Below are 21,794 nucleotides of genomic sequence, written 5' to 3' on the forward strand. Positions count from 1 at the left end.
TAGCTTAAGAGAAGTATGATCATCCTCATAGTGTTGTAATCTACATTTAAAACAAAAGATACAAAAACTGTACAGGACATCTGTTGAAAAAAATAGTTACAACTCACCCTGTCTAGAGATGAGGTAATACCATGGATAACTAGTTCAGTTTATTATCTGGCTAGCATTTCTGTTTTGTCTTTTCCTTATTACTCGTAAATCTTTCCGCTTTTACCATAATCGTTTATCATTTTTCCTGTTTCCAGTTTTTTTACAAGTCGCTTTGTCTGTGATCACCTCACAGTACAGGTTCGGCCGGACTAAGGAAGTTCAGCTGGCTGAGGCCTTTGCAAAAAGGAAGAAATGGTGGGCAACCTCTTGAACTTAAAAAGGAAAAAAAAAAAAGCCATTCACATCTGACTTTTGAAACTTTCTCATTTTCCTTGATCCTGGCTGTTGGTTTGTTGGTTTGTTTTGAACATTTAATGATCCAGCTGCCAGCTTTCAGTAACTGAATTGTATCGTTATTGGAGAAATCTGGTTGCATTTTATTGGAGAAAACATCACTGTTCATACTGTTGTCGTGTTCCTCCCCTGTAATTTTTCCTATTATTGTTTGGAATAACACCCAAGTCTCTCTCAGTAACAGCCTTTAAAAGATTTCTGTGTTCAGAATCAACTTCAAGGGAAAAAAAAACCACCTGTAGCAAAGCAGGGGGAATCTTTTTATTAAATATTAGGCGTGTGAGTTGCCTGTATTAATTTTAAATCATTCCTGTAATATTTTCTCCTTTCCTTTGACTCTTCAGATGCTCACATAATATGCAAATCATTTTACAATGGATACAAAAGAAACATTAAATATATTAAAATCTGCATTTTAATAAAGTTGTCAATGTATAATACATATCCTGCAACTGAGAAAAAATGATAAAAAAGCAATAAAAAGGTAATATAGGCACAGAACTATTTAATAACTTGTAATGTTTTACAGTCTGATAAAAATAAATGTGGTCTTGAAGCTGTCAGATACAGATATAAGAAATACCCTAGTCTGAGTTTAGCACGTTGTAACTATTTAGGAATAGCACATCTGCATTGTTCATATGCGTTTGCTATCTCCTTTGAACTGTAGGGATTAAGCTTGTGGGCGTGTTTCTTTCTCATTTCAGATGGAGTGGATGTTGAGGATGACCCCACTTGCTCATGGCCAGCATCATCACCTTCTAGCAAGGACCAAACTTCCCCGAGCCATGGAGAAGGTTGTGATTTTGGTGAAGAGGAAGGAGGCCCAGGCTTGCCCTATCCATGCCAGTTTTGTGACAAATCGTTCAGTCGCCTCAGCTACTTAAAGCACCATGAGCAAAGTCACAGCGACAAGCTCCCTTTCAAATGCACATATTGCAGTCGTCTCTTCAAACACAAACGGAGCAGGGACCGCCACATAAAGCTTCATACGGGAGACAAGAAGTATCACTGCAGTGAGTGTGATGCAGCGTTCTCAAGGAGTGATCATCTTAAAATTCACTTAAAGACTCATACGTCCAACAAGCCATATAAGTGTGCCATTTGTAGACGTGGATTCCTTTCATCTAGTTCGCTGCATGGTCACATGCAGGTTCACGAGAGGAACAAAGATGGGTCCCAGTCCGCTTCCCGGATGGAGGACTGGAAAATGAAAGACACTCAGAAATGCAGTCAGTGCGAAGAAGGCTTTGATTTTCCTGAAGATCTTCAGAAGCACATTGCAGAATGTCACCCTGAGTGTTCCCCTAATGAAGACCGATCTGCTCTTCAGTGTGTTTACTGTCATGAACTCTTTGTAGAGGAAACGTCTTTGATGAATCACATGGAGCAGGCTCATAATGGTGAGAAGAAGAATGCATGCAGCATTTGCTCTGAGAACTTTCATACTGTGGAGGAGCTGTACAGCCACATGGACAGTCACCAGCAGCCAGAGTCGTGCAACCACAGCAACAGCCCGTCTTTGGTAACTGTGGGCTACACCTCAGTCTCTAGCACCACTCCAGATTCGAACCTCTCGGTGGATAGTTCAACAATGGTGGAAACGGCTCCCCCTATACCAAAAGGCCGTGGAAGGAAGCGGGCAGCTCAGCAAGTGCCAGATATCACTGGTCCTTCAAGTAAACAGGCGAAAGTTACCTATAGCTGCATTTATTGCAACAAACAGTTGTTTTCCAGCCTTGCAGTATTGCAGATACATCTGAAAACTATGCATTTAGATAAACCCGAACAAGCCCATATCTGTCAGTACTGTTTGGAGGTATTGCCATCTCTCTACAATCTGAACGAACATCTTAAGCAAGTCCATGAAGCTCCGGATCCAGCACTGATCGTTTCTACCATGCCTGCCATGGTATACCAGTGCAACTTCTGCTCTGAAGTGTTCAATGACCTCAACACCCTTCAGGAGCACATTCGATGTTCTCATGGATTTGCCAACCCTGCTGCTAAGGACAGTAATGCGTTCTTTTGTCCCCATTGCTACATGGGATTTCTTACAGATTCTTCTCTGGAAGAGCATATTAGACAAGTCCATTGTGATCTTAGCAGTTCCCGTTTTGGTTCCCCTGTGCTTGGAACCCCAAAAGATCCAGTGGTGGAAGTGTATTCTTGTTCTTACTGTACAAATTCTCCAATATTTAATAGCGTTCTTAAACTGAACAAGCATATCAAGGAGAACCATAAGAACATTCCTTTGGCACTGAATTACATCCACAATGGAAAAAAATCCAGAGCCATGAGTCCCTTATCTCCTGTAACCATTGAGCAGACTTCTTTAAAGATGATGCAGGCAGTTGGAGGTGCTCCTCCTCGTCCTGCAGGTGAATATATTTGTAATCAGTGTGGTGCTAAGTATACTTCCTTGGACGGTTTTCAGACTCATTTAAAAACACATCTTGACACTGTCCTGCCAAAACTGACCTGCCCTCAGTGCAACAAGGAATTTCCAAATCAGGAGTCTCTGCTGAAGCATGTTACCATTCATTTCATGATCACCTCAACCTACTACATCTGTGAAAGCTGTGACAAGCAGTTCACTTCTGTGGATGACTTGCAGAAGCACCTACTGGACATGCATACTTTTGTGTTCTTCCGCTGCACCTTGTGCCAAGAGGTTTTTGACTCCAAAGTCTCCATACAGCTACACTTGGCTGTGAAGCACAGCAATGAAAAGAAGGTATACAGATGTACGTCTTGCAACTGGGATTTCCGCAATGAGACTGACCTGCAGCTTCATGTTAAACACAACCACCTGGAGAACCAAGGCAAAGTACACAAGTGCATCTTCTGTGGCGAGTCCTTTGGTACGGAGGTGGAGCTGCAGTGTCACATTACTACACACAGCAAGAAGTACAACTGCAAGTTCTGCAGTAAAGCTTTCCATGCTATCATCTTGCTGGAAAAGCACTTAAGGGAGAAACATTGTGTTTTTGAAACAAAAACTCCAAACTGTGGAACAAATGGGGCATCTGAGCAGGTTCAGAAGGAGGAAGTGGAACTCCAGACCTTGTTGACAAATAGCCAGGAGTCCCATAACAGCCACGACGGCAGCGAAGAAGATGTGGACACATCTGAGCCTATGTATGGCTGTGACATTTGTGGAGCAGCTTATACCATGGAGACTCTCCTGCAAAATCACCAGCTTCGAGACCACAACATTCGACCTGGAGAAAGTGCTATAGTGAAGAAAAAGGCTGAACTCATTAAAGGGAATTACAAGTGTAATGTGTGTTCTCGAACATTCTTCTCTGAGAACGGGCTTCGAGAGCACATGCAGACACACTTGGGACCAGTGAAACATTATATGTGCCCAATCTGTGGCGAGCGGTTTCCATCTCTTCTGACTCTTACTGAACATAAGGTCACACATAGTAAGAGCCTGGACACTGGAAACTGCAGGATTTGCAAGATGCCTCTCCAGAGCGAGGAGGAATTTTTAGAGCATTGCCAAATGCACCCTGACTTGAGGAACTCTTTGACGGGGTTCCGCTGTGTGGTGTGCATGCAGACAGTGACCTCCACGCTGGAACTGAAAATCCACGGCACGTTCCACATGCAGAAAACTGGAAACGGTTCTGCCGTGCAGTCCACGGGGCGCACACAGCATCTCCAGAAACTGTACAAGTGTGCTTCTTGCCTGAAGGAATTCCGCTCAAAACAGGATTTAGTGAAACTTGACATCAACGGTCTGCCATATGGTCTGTGTGCTAGCTGTGTTAATCTCAGTAAAAGTGGTAGTCCAAGTGTCAACATCCCTTCAAGCAGTAACAGACAAGGCATGGGCCAAAATGAGAACTTGAGTTCCATTGAGAACAAAAGCAAGGCAGGGGGACTGAAGACTCGATGTTCTAGTTGCAATGTTAAATTTGAATCAGAAAGTGAACTCCAAAACCATATTCAGTCAATCCACAGAGAGCTTGTTCCAGACAGCAACAGCACACAGCTGAAAACACCACAAGTATCTCCAATGCCCAGAATCAGCCCCTCCCAAACTGAAGAGGTAACCCTTTTTTCTTTGCTCTTGACACCTTCCATCCTTTTGGAAAAAATCCCCCTTTTTTCAAGCTGTCTTGTCACTTGTCATGAAATGCTTAGGCTGAACCATGTTACATTTCCATCCATAGCCATTAGCTAGCAATTACTTGCTTCTTGGTATGCCTTACATCTTGGATTGAATTGTGCGGAATAGGACTATTTCCAGTCTCCCTAGGATATTGTCTTCTGTAGCACTGAGGAGACCTATCTTCATGCCAGCACAACTGAGATCTGGAATCTTATCCTAGCTCCCGTATGCATTGGAATCCCCAGCTAGGAGTTGTGCTTATGGCAGAGAGCATTAATGACAGAGGAGCAGAATACAGTGAGCCAAAATTCTGGCATAAGGGGTGGATTTTAAAAAAATATTTATGAGCAACAAATGGAAGAGTTTTTTTTGTAAATTGTGTTGTAGACATTCATTTTCCCCTCTTACAGCATATTTTGATTAAGTAGAAGTGCAACACTAGCCTAAGGTAAATTGGGAAATCAGTCCTTTGGATTAAATTCCTTGTGTTTTTCTTTCCTTTCCTGATGAACAACATTCTGATGTCACTGAAACACCTAGTGCCTGATGATTGAAATCCCATTTATGCAGCATAACTTAGGAAGTAAATGTATGTTTCAGAAAAAAACCAAAGGGTCAACCTCTTGAAAGATCTCATCTTCTTCCTCAGTCACCAGTAACCAAGTAATAACACCTGTATACGGCAAGATAGGGGGGTCATGTACCAACAGAAGGGAATCTGTTTTATCTTCAGAAATATTATCAATAGAATGACTTAGGGTTAATATTGTAGGCATGGTGTCTTGCATAATGACCCCTTGTAATTCAGGAAGTCTAAAAACACAGCACAAACAAATGATAAGAAATAACAGCTTTTTTTTCAAGAAGGCTTTTATCCTGTAATGGTACAAGCATGGTGCAACCCATTGCTGTGAATGTGTATGGATACCCTGTGGCTAGGGAGCTGCTGCTCTCCCATCACCTTCCTCACTCCCTGTTTGTGAGCCCATCTGTTGGGTAAGAAATCTCTCAGCCTGTCATCCAACAGCGTTGTGCAAACTGGAGGGTAGGAGGGAGGCAGAGAGGGAGGAGGGAAGATACATAAGGATACGTGGGCCAAGAAGTAAGTATTTGTGGAGCTATGGAGAATGTAACTGGAGATAGGCTGGGAGAAGGCCACTGAGGCAGCACAGGGTCTTGGAGTGCCACCAAGAGGGAAGTGGAGCTGGGAGACAAAGGTGAAGTACCAGACAGACTGCATCTGCCAGGGAAGGGCCATATGCTTTCATGACTTACGCATCTCCAATTTGCAAAACGGGCTGTGGTGGGGGACACTTGCGGAAAGGGATGTGGTGTGGAGCTTATGGAAGGAGCGGGCTGTTAGACTGAGAACCGCAGGTCGAAGGAAAACCTTCTTTTCAAAGAAGAGGGAAAAGGAGTGGCTCTCATTAGGTGTGGTTCAGAATGTTGATGGTCCTGTACTACTGCTGCTGAGTGAGAACCACAGGATTACCAGCGATATGTTTTTGATAAATTCAGTCATCCTGACTGTCTGTCATCTTTCTCCAAGTGACTACTTGAAATCTCTCTTCACAGTCATGTTGGAAGCCAATTCCTGCTACCTCAAGCACAATCAAAATCGTACATGTTAAGACACTTTTCACGATAAGATGTTACCATTTGTCTTTCTCTCGCTTGTAAACTAGACGAAAAGAAATTTGGGGATCCTTTGTGATGATAAAAGGTCAGTTACCTTCAGTACCATCAGTGAATCTTCTTGTACTTGGATCAGGTATAATCAGAATTCTTACGTCGTCTTCTGATTGGCATCATGTTCCTTTTCTTACTCTTTTCCATTTTTCTCTTAGAAAAGTACTTAAGATGAAAAAGCCTTTTAAACTACAGCAAGATTTGTGAACAGCGTTTTCCTGCTTTCGAATCACCGTTTCCTCTCCGCGCCCATTCAGAGCATGTAAACTGATTTTCAGTGTCTATAGTTCTAGTCTCCACAGAAGTAACCTAGACTTTCAGATTCTTTTCTCATGGGAAGCACAAAGCTATCAAGTTCCTGATAGAGCATCAGTACTTCTGGAAACCATAAATGCATGTTTGTAAAATCCTGAAAGATAATTTATTTTTTTAACAGATATTACTGGTTTCAAATTGTAGGGATGCAAGTATTATAGCAATGAGAATCAAAATTGAAAGTGGTAATACAAATGTTTAACACCATAGATTGGATGTCCAGGCTGAGGGAAATGAAAACATAAGCATATAACACAAACAGTAAAAAAAAATTGGATTTCTAAGATTTGTTATTAGTCAGTGGCTTTGCTGCTCCACTGGAAGGATATTTCTTGCATTGAATGGGATGTTGAAGATGGCTACTTAAACATGCTATTTTGGGAAAATTTTCAACAAAAAAAAGTCATAATATTAAGTAGTGAAAGTTTCATTTGCATTATTGAGAATCATGTGGCTTGAGAGTCCAGCCTTTATATAAAGAACATTTCATTCCTGAGGCAAGAAAATTATGGAGACTAGTTGTTCAGACCATTAATAATGCTGAATAGCCTTTGTTACTCACTAATAGAGTACTATGGTAAATGTACTAGAAAATATCTTTTTAAGATAAAAGATGACACTAAAAAACAGCACTTCTGGCTTCTTTGCCAAGTATTCTCATGATTGAACTAGAAAACTTCCCTTTTTATCTTGTACTCAGTAACGTGATAGGCTGCAATTACCTTAGCACAGTATAATGTCATCAGCTGAGCTATCACCTGCTGAGCTCACCCTGTTTGCTAAGTGAAACATGTTGACCTGAATCATCTTCACTGAAAGTTACCTTTCAGTTGGGATGGGAAATGATGGGCAGTGCTCATCATCAGTTATAACACTGCAAGGAACAGGCCAGAACTCATTAAGCCTCATCATACTGCTGAATCTAGTACCCATAAGCTATCAGACTTAAACAGGCAGATTGTGAGTAGCAGGCTACTGAATGAGTGCTAGTAAGTCTGTAACTTACTCTGTGAGCTTAATGAGGTGCTGAATTCAGGTTGTAGATTTCTTGTAAAGATCTTGAATTATTGCAAGCACACTGTTAGGCTAGGGTAATAGTCTTGGTGATAGCTAATATTTAAAAGTGGAGAACAAGGTCTGGTATGATAGTGAATTCGGAACTAGACATTAGTCCTTTTTCTGTCACTCATTTGCTTTGTTGACTTGGACAATTCCACTTGAACGTCTCTGCATCATTTTCCTTATTGAGAAAATAAGATTGATAGTTCCTGAAAAGTGTGTTTCCATGCTTAACTGCAATATATTTTTTGCAATGCACTTGGAAGATGAAAAGCAGTGTTCAAGAAAACCTGTGTGGCCTTGCTTCTCCTGCTGCTCCTTAATGTGCTGTCATGCACCTAATGAGAGAACTCTTGACTCAGCAGAAGATGTGCCCTCACTTCTTGAGCTTCACGACTTCTCTACATGCAGAATCATACCAGCGTAACTGTACAATAATAATTATACTGTTAATTGCTTAGCTGGCAGGGGAGGAGGGAGTGGACTCCAGCTTACACCAACAGTTTACTGATACTTCCTATCTTATGCTAGTGTATCCATATGTGCAACTGCGCTCAGTTTGGGGTCCTGTTGGTAACTTCCAGAGTAGGCGCTCAGCAAGCATAATTGCTTCTGTAAGTAGCTTAAGTTATATGTCACTTTGTTCCATGAATGTGAAGCTCATGTGAGTACTGTATTACCTGTGGCAATGCAGACAGTCCTTCATTAATGATACAAGAACACTCTGGGTTTTTTGGTCCTGAGAAGAGAAGGAGCAGTGCAAGTACACTGCCAGATCACTGCAGGAATAAAGATGCTCGATTAGGTGTTGCAAAAGACTTGCGGAAACTCACTACAGCAGAGAGTATCAGAAGTGCTGGACAAAGGAGAGAACCATCAACTGCCACACCAGCTGCAGAACAGCATAAGTGTGGGTCTTTTGTCCTGTTGTGGTTGTGCAGAGCTGTATGCCAGGATGGGCATGTCACAACAGGGGACACTAGGCACATCACAGCACCGTTCTGGAAGGAGCTATGAAAGTGCAGGCTGACAATGAGCTTGTGGAGACAGGGTCACAAAATTCACATGCTGCAGAGAGCTGGTGGCTCCTTGAAACTCAACTTTTTCGACCTCAGATGAATCCAGAAATGGTATCACCCTGGGAGAAAGAATGGAGCTCAGGTAGGTGTACTGTTTTATTATTACATTTTTTTCATTTTTATTCATGGGTCCTGAATCTACCTTTCTTCTTTACTATTCTTCCCTACTTCTCAAAACAGTCAGACTCACAAAGACAGAAAACAGGAACTGCCTTTTGAAGTAGCTGGTTTGTTTCAACAGCATGCACTGGCAGTCAGAGGCAGAAAGAAGAGAGAAAAGACTGTGAGCAACCCAGAAATGTTCCCAGATGCATGCTTTTGGCAGGGCAGGCAGTAGCATTTTAGCAACATAAATCACTGTGCTTTTAACTGAAAAAAATGCACTGAAATCAATAGTCATACATTTAATTGAAATACAAAAATTTCAATTAATAAAATAATGTTCCTCATCAGCAATCCAAGCTGATCATTCTGACTACAGGATTTTTTATCAATCAGCACATAAAATTGTAATGTAAACATAAGAAGTAGTGCCTTGTGTTCCCTGTCAGTGAATCCAGGCCCAGAACAAGTGATTTTCATGCTGGATTTTGGCTTTGGGGACAGAAAAGGTAAAGAAGGTTTGTTGCTGGCACAAAGATTTGGCTTTGAAATAGTTTGTGGAACTAATCTGTGGCAAACATATTTTCTGCTTCTGGAGTTTCAGAATGAGCTCACTAAAAATACCATTTTTGTCTTCTTGCATCATTTTGACATTGTTTTCAGGAAGATATTGTTTAAGATGTGACCATATATATTCTTAAGAAGGGCTACCCTTTTTTTCTTGCCGCAGCAGACCACCTTCACATTACACAATGCTTTAATTTCTGGTAGTACCAGTGCCATGGACTGGCTGACAAGATACAGGCTTAAGCATTTCTCTTCTCTCTCCTCTCCTCTCTCCTCTCTCCTCTCTCCTCTCTCCTCTCCTCCTCCCCTCCCCTCCCCTCTTTCTCCTTCACACTTTCAGTGGTGAACTATCAGACAGAGTCCTCTCTGACTTTAACAAGGATGGTGTTATTTATTATCCTGTTGCTGTAAATCCTAACAAAGTTAAGCAGCAAACTTCCTGCTTCCTCACACACACCATGAATTCAGTCTGTGAAAGGAAGGCCATATGTTGGCTGGGAGCTGCTGAACAGCAGCAAGAGGGATAATTCTAGTCAGTTTTCTTAGTTTCCTGTCCACGGATCATTAAAATCTAATGCACTTTGTCTGTCTTGTTATTTGTCAGAGGCTTCAGATGGCAAATTTGGAAAGTCATCTTCTTCACACCTGTGGAAAACTTTGCATGAGAGGAAGAAAGGATAATGTGTTCTCCAAAGTTTTCAATAGCACCAAACCAAGATTTCCATGAAACAATGCAGTGGGGGGTAATGGCTGCTTGAAGAAAGGTGGAAGAACCAGAGAGGGACACAGTAACGTGGATGAAGACCTCAAGCATCTCTAGTGAGGTCAAATGTAGAGTCAACAAAGGTTTATGAGACAAAACATCTTGAGGTGTATACTCTAGCAGGTCAGCTGTGCAGCCTGCTGCCTTCATGGGGATTTCCCTGTACATGTATCTGCTGGCCAAGTGACCAGGGTTGCATGCCACTGTTTCGCTTCTGCACAGCCCCAGTGGAAAATCAGAATAGTGATGAGTATGTGTATTCTGACCTCAGAATTGGGTAGAAACAAGAAGAAATTTCCCAATTTCCCCTGGTTTTCTGGCCTGACTATTTTGATGAGCAAGACATGGGAAATCATGGCATGTTCTCTCTTTGCTGGTTTGCTAGAGAGTTCTTTCTCTTCCCCCTCTTACTTTTGGACTACTCTTGACCAGTTTCAAGAAAAACTTCATAGATGAGTAGGAATCTCAAGCCCTATAAAGTTGTTACAAGGTTTGGGAAGAGAGGTCACCCAGCAGGTGATAGAATCCAGACAGGAAAGAGACCTTTTAGCAATCCAAACCAGGAAGATGGCTTTAACTGAAGTTTACACCTGTTTTTTATGCAAAAGTCAATCAGTCACAAGAAATGAAGCTATAAGAAACAATGATCTGTTCTTTGTGGTGCTCACAGACCGTAAATGTTTTGAGAAGTGTTTTTTTTCACTACTCAATAAAGTTTTTATATGTAATGTGTGTATTATTTGTCTCATACAACAAACATAATGCCCAAATTTGTTACTCTGTCATCAGGGAAATAAAATGGGCTAACTATTAATTTAAAATGGATGGGTAGCCTCAGTACTGCTTGTTTCACGAAGTTGTACAAAATGAACATAAATGAACGACCTGATATGTAGTATCTTATTAAAGGGTCCTCGTCTTTGACTTCCCATAGCTGTGTGACACCTGATAGTTCAAAAAAACCCTTAGTTACTTTTTCCTCCTGCCAAACCCATCTTTCATTTATTCTATTTACTGCATTGTATATACAAATTATTGTATAAAATATAACCTGTAGACAATAACAGCAGAAGTGTGTCTCCTGCTAACATCTGTCCTCACCATGGGACATTTCAGGACAAGAGGCAGTGGGCAAAAACTGACACACAGGAGGCTCCCTCTGAACATCAGGAAACACTTCTACTGCGAGAGTGACCAAGCACTGGCACAGGTTGCCCAGAGAGGTTGTGTATCCTTTGAGATATTCACAAGCTATCTGGACATGATCCTGGGCAACCAGCTGTAGGTGGCTCTGCTTGAGCAGGGGAGCTTTACCAGATGACCGCCAGAGATCAACCTTAACCATTCTGTGATTTCCACCATCCTTTTGGCCTACCTACCAAGTGTATGTTGATGTTATCCTGTTCTTCCTTGGTGGTTAAACCTTTATTGCTAGTATATGGGTTCGTAAGTCAGGAGATAAAAGGATAGGGCCTCTCCTGATACTGAGCATCTTGGTACAGTCCTGCCAGTAACAATGTGCAAAATCTACAAAAAAAACTCCCCTGCCTGCAGTTTTTATTAGAGGCCTGAATTCCTGAAGATGAAAACCTCACATGCATTCATTGATCATTTGTAATGTCTGTGAAACGCCTCTGAAGAGTGACTTAAAAATACAACCACTTACAAATACAGACATTTAAAAGTTGCTTGCGGCTTGTGTACTCAAAACCAAGGTGAGAGGTAGGAGAGAAGGAGGTTATTTGTCCCCTTCAGTCATGCTTCCATAGTTTTGGTATCCAGTGTGGGATGGACTTCCTCTGTTTCATACCTATTATCCAGATTCAACATTCTGTGCTAAAAGGCATACCTAATGGCTTTTCATATCTGGAAGGCCACCTCTTTTTCTCTACATTTTCTGATAGGAAATGAGGTGCTTCACCAAGAAAGAATGATCAGAGACTCCAGACTTCCAGATTTCCTTTCATCCTTGTTTTCCCACTGCTTCAGCAGTCCTCTCTTTGGTTTCTGCTCTGATGGCTGGAATAGCTTCAGTGCCAAACTCTAGGAACGTGACTGGCTGCATACGAAAACCTTGCAACCATCACTGACAGTGGCCAGCTTGCAAGTGTTCCTGTTCTGCTGCTTGGTGCTTCTTTCATAGGCCTACTCAGGGAATGTCTGCATCACCTGATGATTTTCCTGAATTATCTCTTAACCATAACTACTCAGTTTTCTTATGTTCCCTACTTCACAGCTGATAGTCCATGTGGTGGTGGTTGAAGTCCTGCAAACCTAGAAATATGACATTATGCTTTTGAAACAAATTCTGCAATCTCTTTTTTTCTGATACGGAAATGGTAGACTGAAGCCCCATGCAAAAGTAAGTGAGCCTATTGCAGAATGTACCTAAGAGGAACTGCTGGAATTTTAAGTAATGTGAAAGTAAAAGATTATTAAATGGGACAGAGGGAATTCTGGGAAGTTCCCTTAATTCTCTTAGAGGAAAGCAAGTATGTCTTCACAGGAAAAATGACACAAACGACTGTGGATAGAGTTGACGACTGGCTCAGTGGAGTGCTTGTTTTGCTGGTACATCACTTCCTTGGGCAGCTGCGCTGCCCCAGCGGAGGGTTTTCCAACTGGGCACTCAGTCAAGCATCATTGCAATGTCAGCAGCTGTGTGCCAGCTCAGATGCTACCAGTATATTTGTTAACATTGATGTGGCCTAAGAGTATCCGTACAGGGTAGTACTATAACTAAAGCAGTATGATTGTAGAACTCTGTTTGTAGCGCGTTTCGTAGTGTAGGCAAGCCTTTGTAAAAACTCAGTCTTACCAGTGTTACCATGTGAAGCCGTCATTTGTGAAGTCCCATTGACTTCCCCAAGTGCAGAGCTAATTGCATGAGAAGGATCTAAGGGGTTTAATCCTTCTCCTGATACTTCAATGAAAATTAATTTCTTATATATTATGTATGAGTAATATATTTCTGTTTGTACATTAATATTAATGTTGCATATTTTTGGGCACAAGTTCTATTCTGTAGGATTAAATTATCTTGGTAAGTAATATCCCAGGAATAAAGGCTGAGTTGAAAGTGGACAGTTAAGGGTAGGGGGAGGGTCCTGAGTCACATTTTGGAAAGTGAAATTAATCAGCATTATTTTTCCATAGTGTGGGACAAAAGTGGTTTTAGTGTTTAATTCAAACAAAATAAGGTATATAAAAAGCCCTTGATTTTGCCTTTTTGTTAAAATCCAGAGAGCTTTTACAAAATTTGTGATGGAGAAAAGAGACAAAAGAGTATTCTCTTGTGCCTACTTGCAAACTATTAATTTTATTGGGCTACATCTGTTGCTGATTGTTGGTGAAGAAAGTAGTGGCTTTATTGAATGACAGTCTGTCTCAGTATGCCTTTTTTTAAAACAAAGGGAAAAAAGCAACTTTAAAAAGAAAAAAGTCTATCAATCAATCAACTTACTAAGAATATCAGCTTTTTACATCTCAGACCTGCCAAGTCATGCTCTGCTGCCTGTGCTTTGATGCCACGTCATCTGCAAAATTGTCAGTGCAGTCTTGATTGTGGTTTCTCCTTAATGTCCGTAGCCACACAACTGCTCTGATACCGAGATGCTGAATGTTAGGATGCCTCTTGATGGGTTAGCAGCTCTCTGGCTTCAGAGGGTCTCAGGTTGGCAGCTTGCTTTGTTTTTAAGTGCAATGTAAGGAGACAGAAGGAGGTGGGGATGCTGACAGAAATTCGGTTGCTGATACAGTCAGACCCAGATTCCTGAGCACTGTTCAGCACATACATACACTTGCAGTGCTCAGAGGCTCAGCCTCACCCAGGATCAGGCCCTAGGATAGAAAGGCAGACAGAATTGTATTTGTTTTTCAGATCCCAAATCAAATCCACAGTACTTAGAGCTGTTTGTATGCATAAACTATGTAAACCTGATATGAAGTAATTGAGAGAAAATAAATATACAGCCACGTGCTGCCAGGTTTTAGAGTCACTTTTTCTGACAGGTACCTCACTTCACTACTGAGTTTCAAAGACCTAGAGAGATTTAAAGTATTAGAGAGCTTGAAGGGAAGAGATGCAGTTTTTAAATTTGCAAGATGTAGTTCTTTCTGTGTGGGGAGGTGAGACATTGCAAGCTAATGCACTTCATCAGCCGGGGGAAGGAAAGGTTTGTAACTAAGAGACGTTTAAGACAGATGTGATTAAATGCAGAATCCAGAATGTAAAGGTGAAAGACAGAACAGCAGACCCAGACTTGAAGCAAAGTAGAGAAGGAAGGACTGCGAGAATGAACATTTGTACTTCTGCCTCAGTGCTTTTTGTGTATTAAAGCAATAAGTAGCCATAATGAAAGAAATTAGAAAAAGTAATGTTTTTCTCCATTTTTTGTTTTGCTTACCTTATGGGATTGATTGTATTCTGTCTCTAGGCATGTGCACTCAGACCCTGTTAAAATTGAGATCCTGTTAAACTTAAGACCCTGATAAACAAAAGCAGAAGAATAGAAAAATCCTCATAAAATCGTTATGAACATGTTTCTAAAAGCAATCCGGAAATACTAATTAAAGGGTATTGTGTGTGCAATGAGAAGAGTTAGCAATTAGTCAGTTCAAAAAAAATGCAGGATGACAGTGCCCCATAAGCAAGATAAATAGCTAACTATGCAGGGAAACTGGCTAACATATGCTTAGTTTTTTTAGAGCTTAAGGTTGACAAAATAAGCATCCAGGAAGATAGAAAAGAAATCCTCAATTAAGGTACTGTCAAAAATAATCTCAGCTATGATGAAAAATGGCTAAATGGACAAATAAGCTGGGACCGTGGTTGCTCTTGTGCCTTATGCAGGGCCAAGCACGCTACAAATGCTTGAAATAATGATGTAAAAAATCAGCTGGCAGCATTAGGAGTTAGCACTGGCAAGTTGCTGTAGGTAGTGTGCAAGTTTTAACTGGGTTTTGCATGTGGTTTGTTGGAAGCTATTCACTTCCCCTTGTCAGGTTACCTTTCTGTTGGTTTAACAGGTTGAATTAGCTCCACTCTGGATTTAATGTGAGGGAAACTGTGAGTGAATGAGTGGTCTGGGAGAGGGGAATTTGAGGATGTGGGAGGTGTGGCATTGCTCTCTTTTGGCAGCAGCAGGTTGTCTGAGCTGTCTCATTGATCCATACCCTCGGTCTGTGCTGAAACTGAGTGGAAAAAGCCTTGAAAGTCTCCTTTGCTGGAGTGACAAGGGTACATAATGTACCTAGGTGTAAACTGGAGGTTATTGGTAGGTTAACAGGTACATGTCAAAACCATTTTTAGTAGTACATGCAAGAGAGGTGTGACGGGAGTATACAATAAACCAGAGATGCCTGCGAGCCTGAGAGACTGTAGTCACACTGCATGAGAAGCTATAAGACATACTTTTCGTTATTTCGTATAAGGAACAAGTATTCAGTTAAAAGGGGTATACAGGAGCCCCAGAAATGGTATATGTAATCAAGGAAATGAATACTGTTGAAAAAAATGCTTTGCTGTGGAGCTTGTGGCGTATCCTCCCTATGGAGAAGAATTAAGTATAGCTTAGGTGTAATTTAATGGAATATAGTATACAAAAAGTGACTTACAAACAGAGAAAAATATCCATCCCAAAATTCTTAGAGAAAGGAGCTGAAGATAAAAGGAAACATTCAGCAGATAAATTAACAGCCTTTTAAGAAGAGGTATCAACAGCCTGGGAAAAGGCTACTAAACACACATTTAACAGGGGATGTAAGGATTATGCATGAAATTACTGGTTTGTGAGCTTGATTGAAACAGTGAGGAACATAAGAGAAAGGCTAATCAAAGACATGACAGAAGAACACCTAGAAACTTTGGATTTAATGAAGGATAGAGGGCAAAGATTCACAAAGGGAGGATCATGCCTAAAATTTTCAATAAAGAGTATTTTGAGAGAGTAGCCACAAGTGCTGACAGAGAAGCCTATAAACATGATTTACCAGGATTTTAGCAGAGCTTTTGAAACGGTATAGCACAAAAGACTAATCTGTTGGGTGAGTAAGTATGGCATAGGGAGAGATACTTTGTTTGATTAAAAAAGAAAAGAAACACTAACTTGGGTATGGAAAGCATATGAGTCTTGTGAATTGAAGCAGGTTAGGTTGGAGGGGTGTGAATAATGGAAAGCCTGAAGAATCATTATTTGCACCAATTTTGTTGAATTTATGCAGCATATCAGGAGTCTGGAAGAAAGAATAAGTAGTAAGCTGATGAAATTCCCTGATAGTACAGAACTGGGGAAATGTCAGAACAAAATAGGCAGGTGATAAAATTTTGAATGACTTTGACAAGGAGGTGGAGCATGGGCAGATAAGTAGCATATGCAGTTCATTTTCAAGTAATATAATGAGGCTAGGGAGTAGAAAAAGAAGAATGCATGGATACCTCAGACAGTCAGAGGGCACAGAAGGCTACACAGGAGGATCTTCTGCATACTCCTGAAGCACTTCTGAATAGAACTGTAAATCCTCTAGTAGAGTGTTTATAAACACAAATAAAATTCTGGACACAGCACTGAAGTACCAATTGAAAGACCATATTCTTGGGCCATTTATAAAAGCAGCAAAACCTCATTTGACATGACGTGGACACTTTGGGCACCTTTATAGAAAGGAAATTCTGAAAACTGCAAAGTGACAAGTGGAGATCAGGACAATAATTAAAGGTCTAGGTTACATTAATTATTCAAAAGGTTAGAGAGACACGTGCATATGCTCTGCATGGGTTGAAGGCCCAGTCCAAAGCTCATGAAATGCAGTCACAGAGAAGCTTTGCATGCTGGAAGGCTTTACATTGGTTCTGAAAACAGGAACACAAACAGACAGGAATGCAAGAGGCAACCAGATTTCCCAGTGCTCTTGTGAGACACCTAGGCCAAGTAGTTACTCTTCTACAACAATTTTGAAGGGCCCAGGAATGACTTGGACCTCAGATTTACACTCAGCATGTTGGCACTTAGGTTCTTGACAGGAGGGGGTTAAGTGAAGGATTGTGGGCTTGTTTATTGCAAAGATGAGGCCACAATAATATGAGAAATAAAAGAAAAAGTTAAACCATTTTCTTAATCCCATCTGATAATGTATGTGTTGCTCTCTGGAACAAATTTTTGGAAGTTTTGCAACAAGGTACAGTTTAGAGCACAGTACGGCTTCTCCAGATACCATACTGGTCCTGCCCGAGTCCATATGGAAATGCACTGCTAAAGGTCTTCTGCGGCGCACCTTTGCTGGTATAAAATTACTCTGTAACGAGAAATGTGCGTCAGCTTGTTCTTGTGTCTGGAGGAGAGAATGAGAACGTTGCCACGTTTCTGTCTCTCTCAGGAGGCTGGCAGGTGTCCTGGCAAATGCAGTGATGGCAGGTTAGGGTGTAAATGCCCCCAGCTGCCCACCCTTCGTCATTGTGTGGAGCTGATACGCCCTGGGCTGTGAGCTGGAGCAGCAAGGCCTGGGTGCCCACTCCGTCCTGCTGAGTCCTCCGTAGGCACAGGTGGCTCTGGCAGAAGGGCAAAGAGCTCAGCCGGGTTCCTCGCTGCAAGCATTTGCAGTGAGACAAAGCAAGGATGGCTGTCACAGCCCCGCACTTCTCCCTCTGTGGAGCCATCTTGTATGGCAAAGGGCTGGAGACACTCAAGAGAGTTTCAAATGCCTCCTTGAGTCACGTCCCAGTTTTTCTTCTGTGCTGTGCAACACAAGTGCTGCAAGGCTTCTTCCAGGCAAGGGACATGCAGCTGCAAAACCCCAGGGCTCGTTTCTGTCTTAGTCCCCCATGTTTCCACTTTATGGGAACATAGAGTGAGGAGGGGCTGGGTCTCCTGGTGGATCTCACCCCAGTAGGGTGTTGGGACCAGCCATGAAGCTCATCAGGAGCTCCTGTGAGAAGTTACGAGTCCCGTGGTTCTGACAAAGCTTGTGAGACCAAGATGTAACTTGCAGTGAAAAAAGACTTCCTTAGAATGCAAAACATATGGAAATAAGTATGTGGGTTTTGTTCAGTGTGGTGTGAAAATGACTGGGTTTGATCACTTTGAAAATCTACAAGTAAATGGAATTTACTGAGTTTGCCTTTAAAATAAAAACTTAACCACGCACAAGTTTAGGCACTTTCAGATGACTGTGTGTTGAGCTAATAAAAGTTGATGTCAACATTTTAGAATATGTTTGGAAACAAAAAAGAACTAGTGTTTGATCAAGCAGCAATCACAAAAACATTCTTCCCTTCATGATAAAAGAAAACCTCTGTGTGTGATTCTGCAAATATGTCAGATCATTCTGAAGAGGCTAGTAAGTGCTAGTAATTTTTTTTTTTTGTGGTTGTCAAATTAGTTTGTTTTTTGGCATTAGACTTCAAAAAAACTGCAACCTTTACATGTGTTGTCATTATGTACATCAGTCATAATTTTGCCAACAATTCTTGACATGCACTCTGTGTTACTGTGCTAACAAGAGAAAAGACCAGCCATTAGGTTTATGTTTCTTTGTTTTTGAACAAAGTCACATATCAGGAATAATGCTAGGGGTATGCTAATAAACAATATATAGTGCCAGTCATCAGGGAGTAAGAAATATTTTCTAACTAGTTCTAAAGGGAAACAATGTTTTAAAAAAAGGAAGAGTGATTGTTATTTATGCAATATTGTTGTTCTATATGTCAGCATCAAAAAGCATCTTGTAAAGAGCTTAGCATAATAAATCTTTGATCGTGACTGTCATTATTTAGAGGTCTTTGATAGATCTAGATGTAGTGCAGTAAGGTTAAATTTACCAACATATAATAGGAAATCCTTAGACTGAATCCGAATTTCTACCACTGTTACCAGTATTGTCACCACAACAAAAAAGAAGTGGTGTTGTATCTTTTAAAACAGCAGGCTTTACAAATCATAACTGTAAAACTAAGTCAAAGCAGATTTGTTTTCTGGGTACTCATTGATTTTGTTTGTCTGCATAAGGATTTAACTTGGTTACATTTCAGAAAACTAAAGTTGATTTAAATGAAAAACAGCAAAAAAGGCTTATGATTGTTTCCACCAAGAAGCAATGCAACACATTTTGTTATTGCCATCAAGAAAATTAAAATAGCCTCTGTGTATGAGAAGCAATGGGAGATTTGTAAAGACGAGCCCACAGGAACACTTAATTTCAGCACTGACTTTGATTAGTCACTAATTTTTCAGTTAACTTGGTAAAGCAAAATGAGATACATTGAAAAAGTCTTTATATTCCTGCCTGCAGGCTTGAAGTAGACACATACTTAATGGATGGGCACTTTATCTGTCCGGGACAGGGAATCTAAATTTAGATGCTGATAACAAATCCAGTCATAATCAGGAAAAAAAACCCCTTTTTAAAAAAAATACAATTGATAACACCAGCTGCATAACACTCTTCAGAAGTTAAATATATACAAGACAGGCTGTATTTTTGATGCACATTATCCGGTGAACCCTACTCTTCCCCAACTAATATATATGAAATCTGCAATTTACTACATCTGTGCCAGCTTTTTGTGACTTTACATTCTTTAAAAAATGTATGTTTTTCTTATTTTTCTTTCTCTTTTTGCTGATGTAGGCAAGTTGTCTGTGGCTGTACAGAAAGATACGTGTCTCTCGAGTTACTGCCTTGGCAGTTCAGGGCTTACCTTGCCTTCATTGCATCTTCAAAACAAGAACTGAGCTCTCCAGAACTGTTACCTTAGGACTTGAGTCCTTGATACTGCAATTATGCAGTTGAATAATTTTATGAATCTGACGTGTCTCATTAGATGCCTGGATAACTGCAGATTTTAAGTCTTACGATGAAAAACCAAAATCTTCCTATATATTTTGAATATACTCTTAGTTTTCACTTTTAAAGCAATGCTTTCCAATATCAAATCTCTGGCCAATTCAGGTCAAGAAAAACAATAAGAGAAAATAAAATCACATTCTTAGGATGTTGAAATGTCTTGGACAAGTGATACACCTTGTAGAAATGTGAAATAAGTGAAAAAAGTGAAAGACACTGAGACACAAATTAAAAACTTTTCCCGCACACCAAAGAGAGCAGAGTAATGCATTTCCTTGTTTATAATGATACACCATGATTTTTAAGTAAGTCAGGCCCAATCTAATGTGGCCGGAAGGATTGCTCTCTGGCTAGTTTCCAGCCAGCCTTCCCAGTTTTAGTACAGGCTTGCCAATAGATATTGAAGCAACCGCCCGGATACAGTAACCATTTGTCCAGACTAGCAGGGATTTTTCCCTCCTTGAAAGATGGCAACCTGATGGACCATTTAAAATCTATGGTGCAGAGGAGATTCTGCAGCCCGGTTGAGAATGAAGGAGAAGCAGATATCTGATTTCTGTGTTCTGTTCCCGGCTTCTCCCCAGTTCTGTAGTGGTCCTAATCCATTGGTATAAAGTGAAGGATTCGTGATTATTTCAGTGTTGTTTGGATCACATCCCACATATCCTCATTGCATTCTGCCTTCCATGAATATAAAGCTGGTGTTTTAGCAATACTGGTCTGTCCGTGGAGGTAGGAAGCTGAAAAAAAACAATCTGTACAGAGTTTCAGGAAACCCAGATAAAAGGTATTACAGAACTGCAGTGTTGCTTTTTAATATTAATAATTAAGCCTTAATGAAAACACTGCTGGAGAGCTTTAAATTACCACTTTGAACTCAGTATTTTGAGTTATAATAAAATGGTTCCAATTGTATGTTTCAGTAAATTTTATCTACCCTTGTTTCTTTAGAAGAAGACCTACCAGTGCATCAAATGTCAGATGGTTTTCTACAATGAATGGGATATCCAAGTTCATGTTGCAAACCACATGATTGGTAAGTGAAGCACTAAAACTTCTCAAAGACAGATAGCCATTTCTCTTACTCATGATCATCATTGCTTCTAAAATTAAACAGAGTTAAGGAGAAATTAATTGTGCATCCATCAATGATTAACCCAGGCATGATTGATTTTTGTATTCATATTATTAGACTTGATAAAGCGTTAGCATATTTTATTTTCTGCAAGGGCTAGTTTAGACTTCTGCAGAGAATTATATATCCACTGCCAGTCAAAACACAGGTGATTAGCAAATTAAACTTCTAATCATTTTTGCATTATTGAAAACAAACTAACAGGAATGGTTAATGAACTGGATGTTAGCTTTCCGTAGAGTTTTAGACAGGTTTTAATTTCAGAAGTTATTATGGTAATGACACTACTGTGTACTTCTTAAGCACCTTGGTACCAAAATCAAAACTGGCAAGTTTTTGTCGTTAGGAAACATAAATAATTCAAATGACCATAAAATAGTATTGTTTGTTGTGTTTGAGCAGTCTGGAAAAAAATCCTGAGTGTGTCTGTATACAATTAAATACTATCATTTATTTGAAAAAATAAAGAATTGTAGTGTTCAGTAGTGGAATCTGCTCTTTTAAATGCAAGCATTTAAAAATGTCTTTTAGGATTCCTGAATCCAAGCCTGGCTTGATGTTTACAAGGCTGTTACAGTTGTAAATTGGAATAAAACAAAAGCTTCTTTTTCTTTGATATTCATATTTTCCTATTATTTGCTTATTCCCGTAGGATTATCCATAATGTTTTCAATTTGG

General features: G+C 40.4%; 1 protein-coding gene across 1 annotated transcript; it reads left to right on the plus strand.

Moving 5' to 3' along the window:
• Positions 1 to 283: 283 nt before the first annotated feature.
• ZNF521 (zinc finger protein 521) lies at positions 284 to 21,036 on the plus strand (the record flags this gene model as incomplete). Its single annotated transcript, XM_010282883.1, has 3 exons — positions 284 to 446; positions 1,115 to 4,504; positions 20,933 to 21,036. Coding segments are annotated over 3 exons (3,646 nt in total), but the record flags the coding sequence as incomplete, so codon positions are not given.
• Between the last annotated feature and the right edge of the window lie 758 nt (positions 21,037 to 21,794).

This window comes from Phaethon lepturus, unplaced genomic scaffold, assembly GCF_000687285.1.
Source record: "Phaethon lepturus isolate BGI_N335 unplaced genomic scaffold, ASM68728v1 scaffold20802, whole genome shotgun sequence".
Classification (NCBI taxonomy): Eukaryota; Metazoa; Chordata; class Aves; order Phaethontiformes; family Phaethontidae; genus Phaethon; species Phaethon lepturus.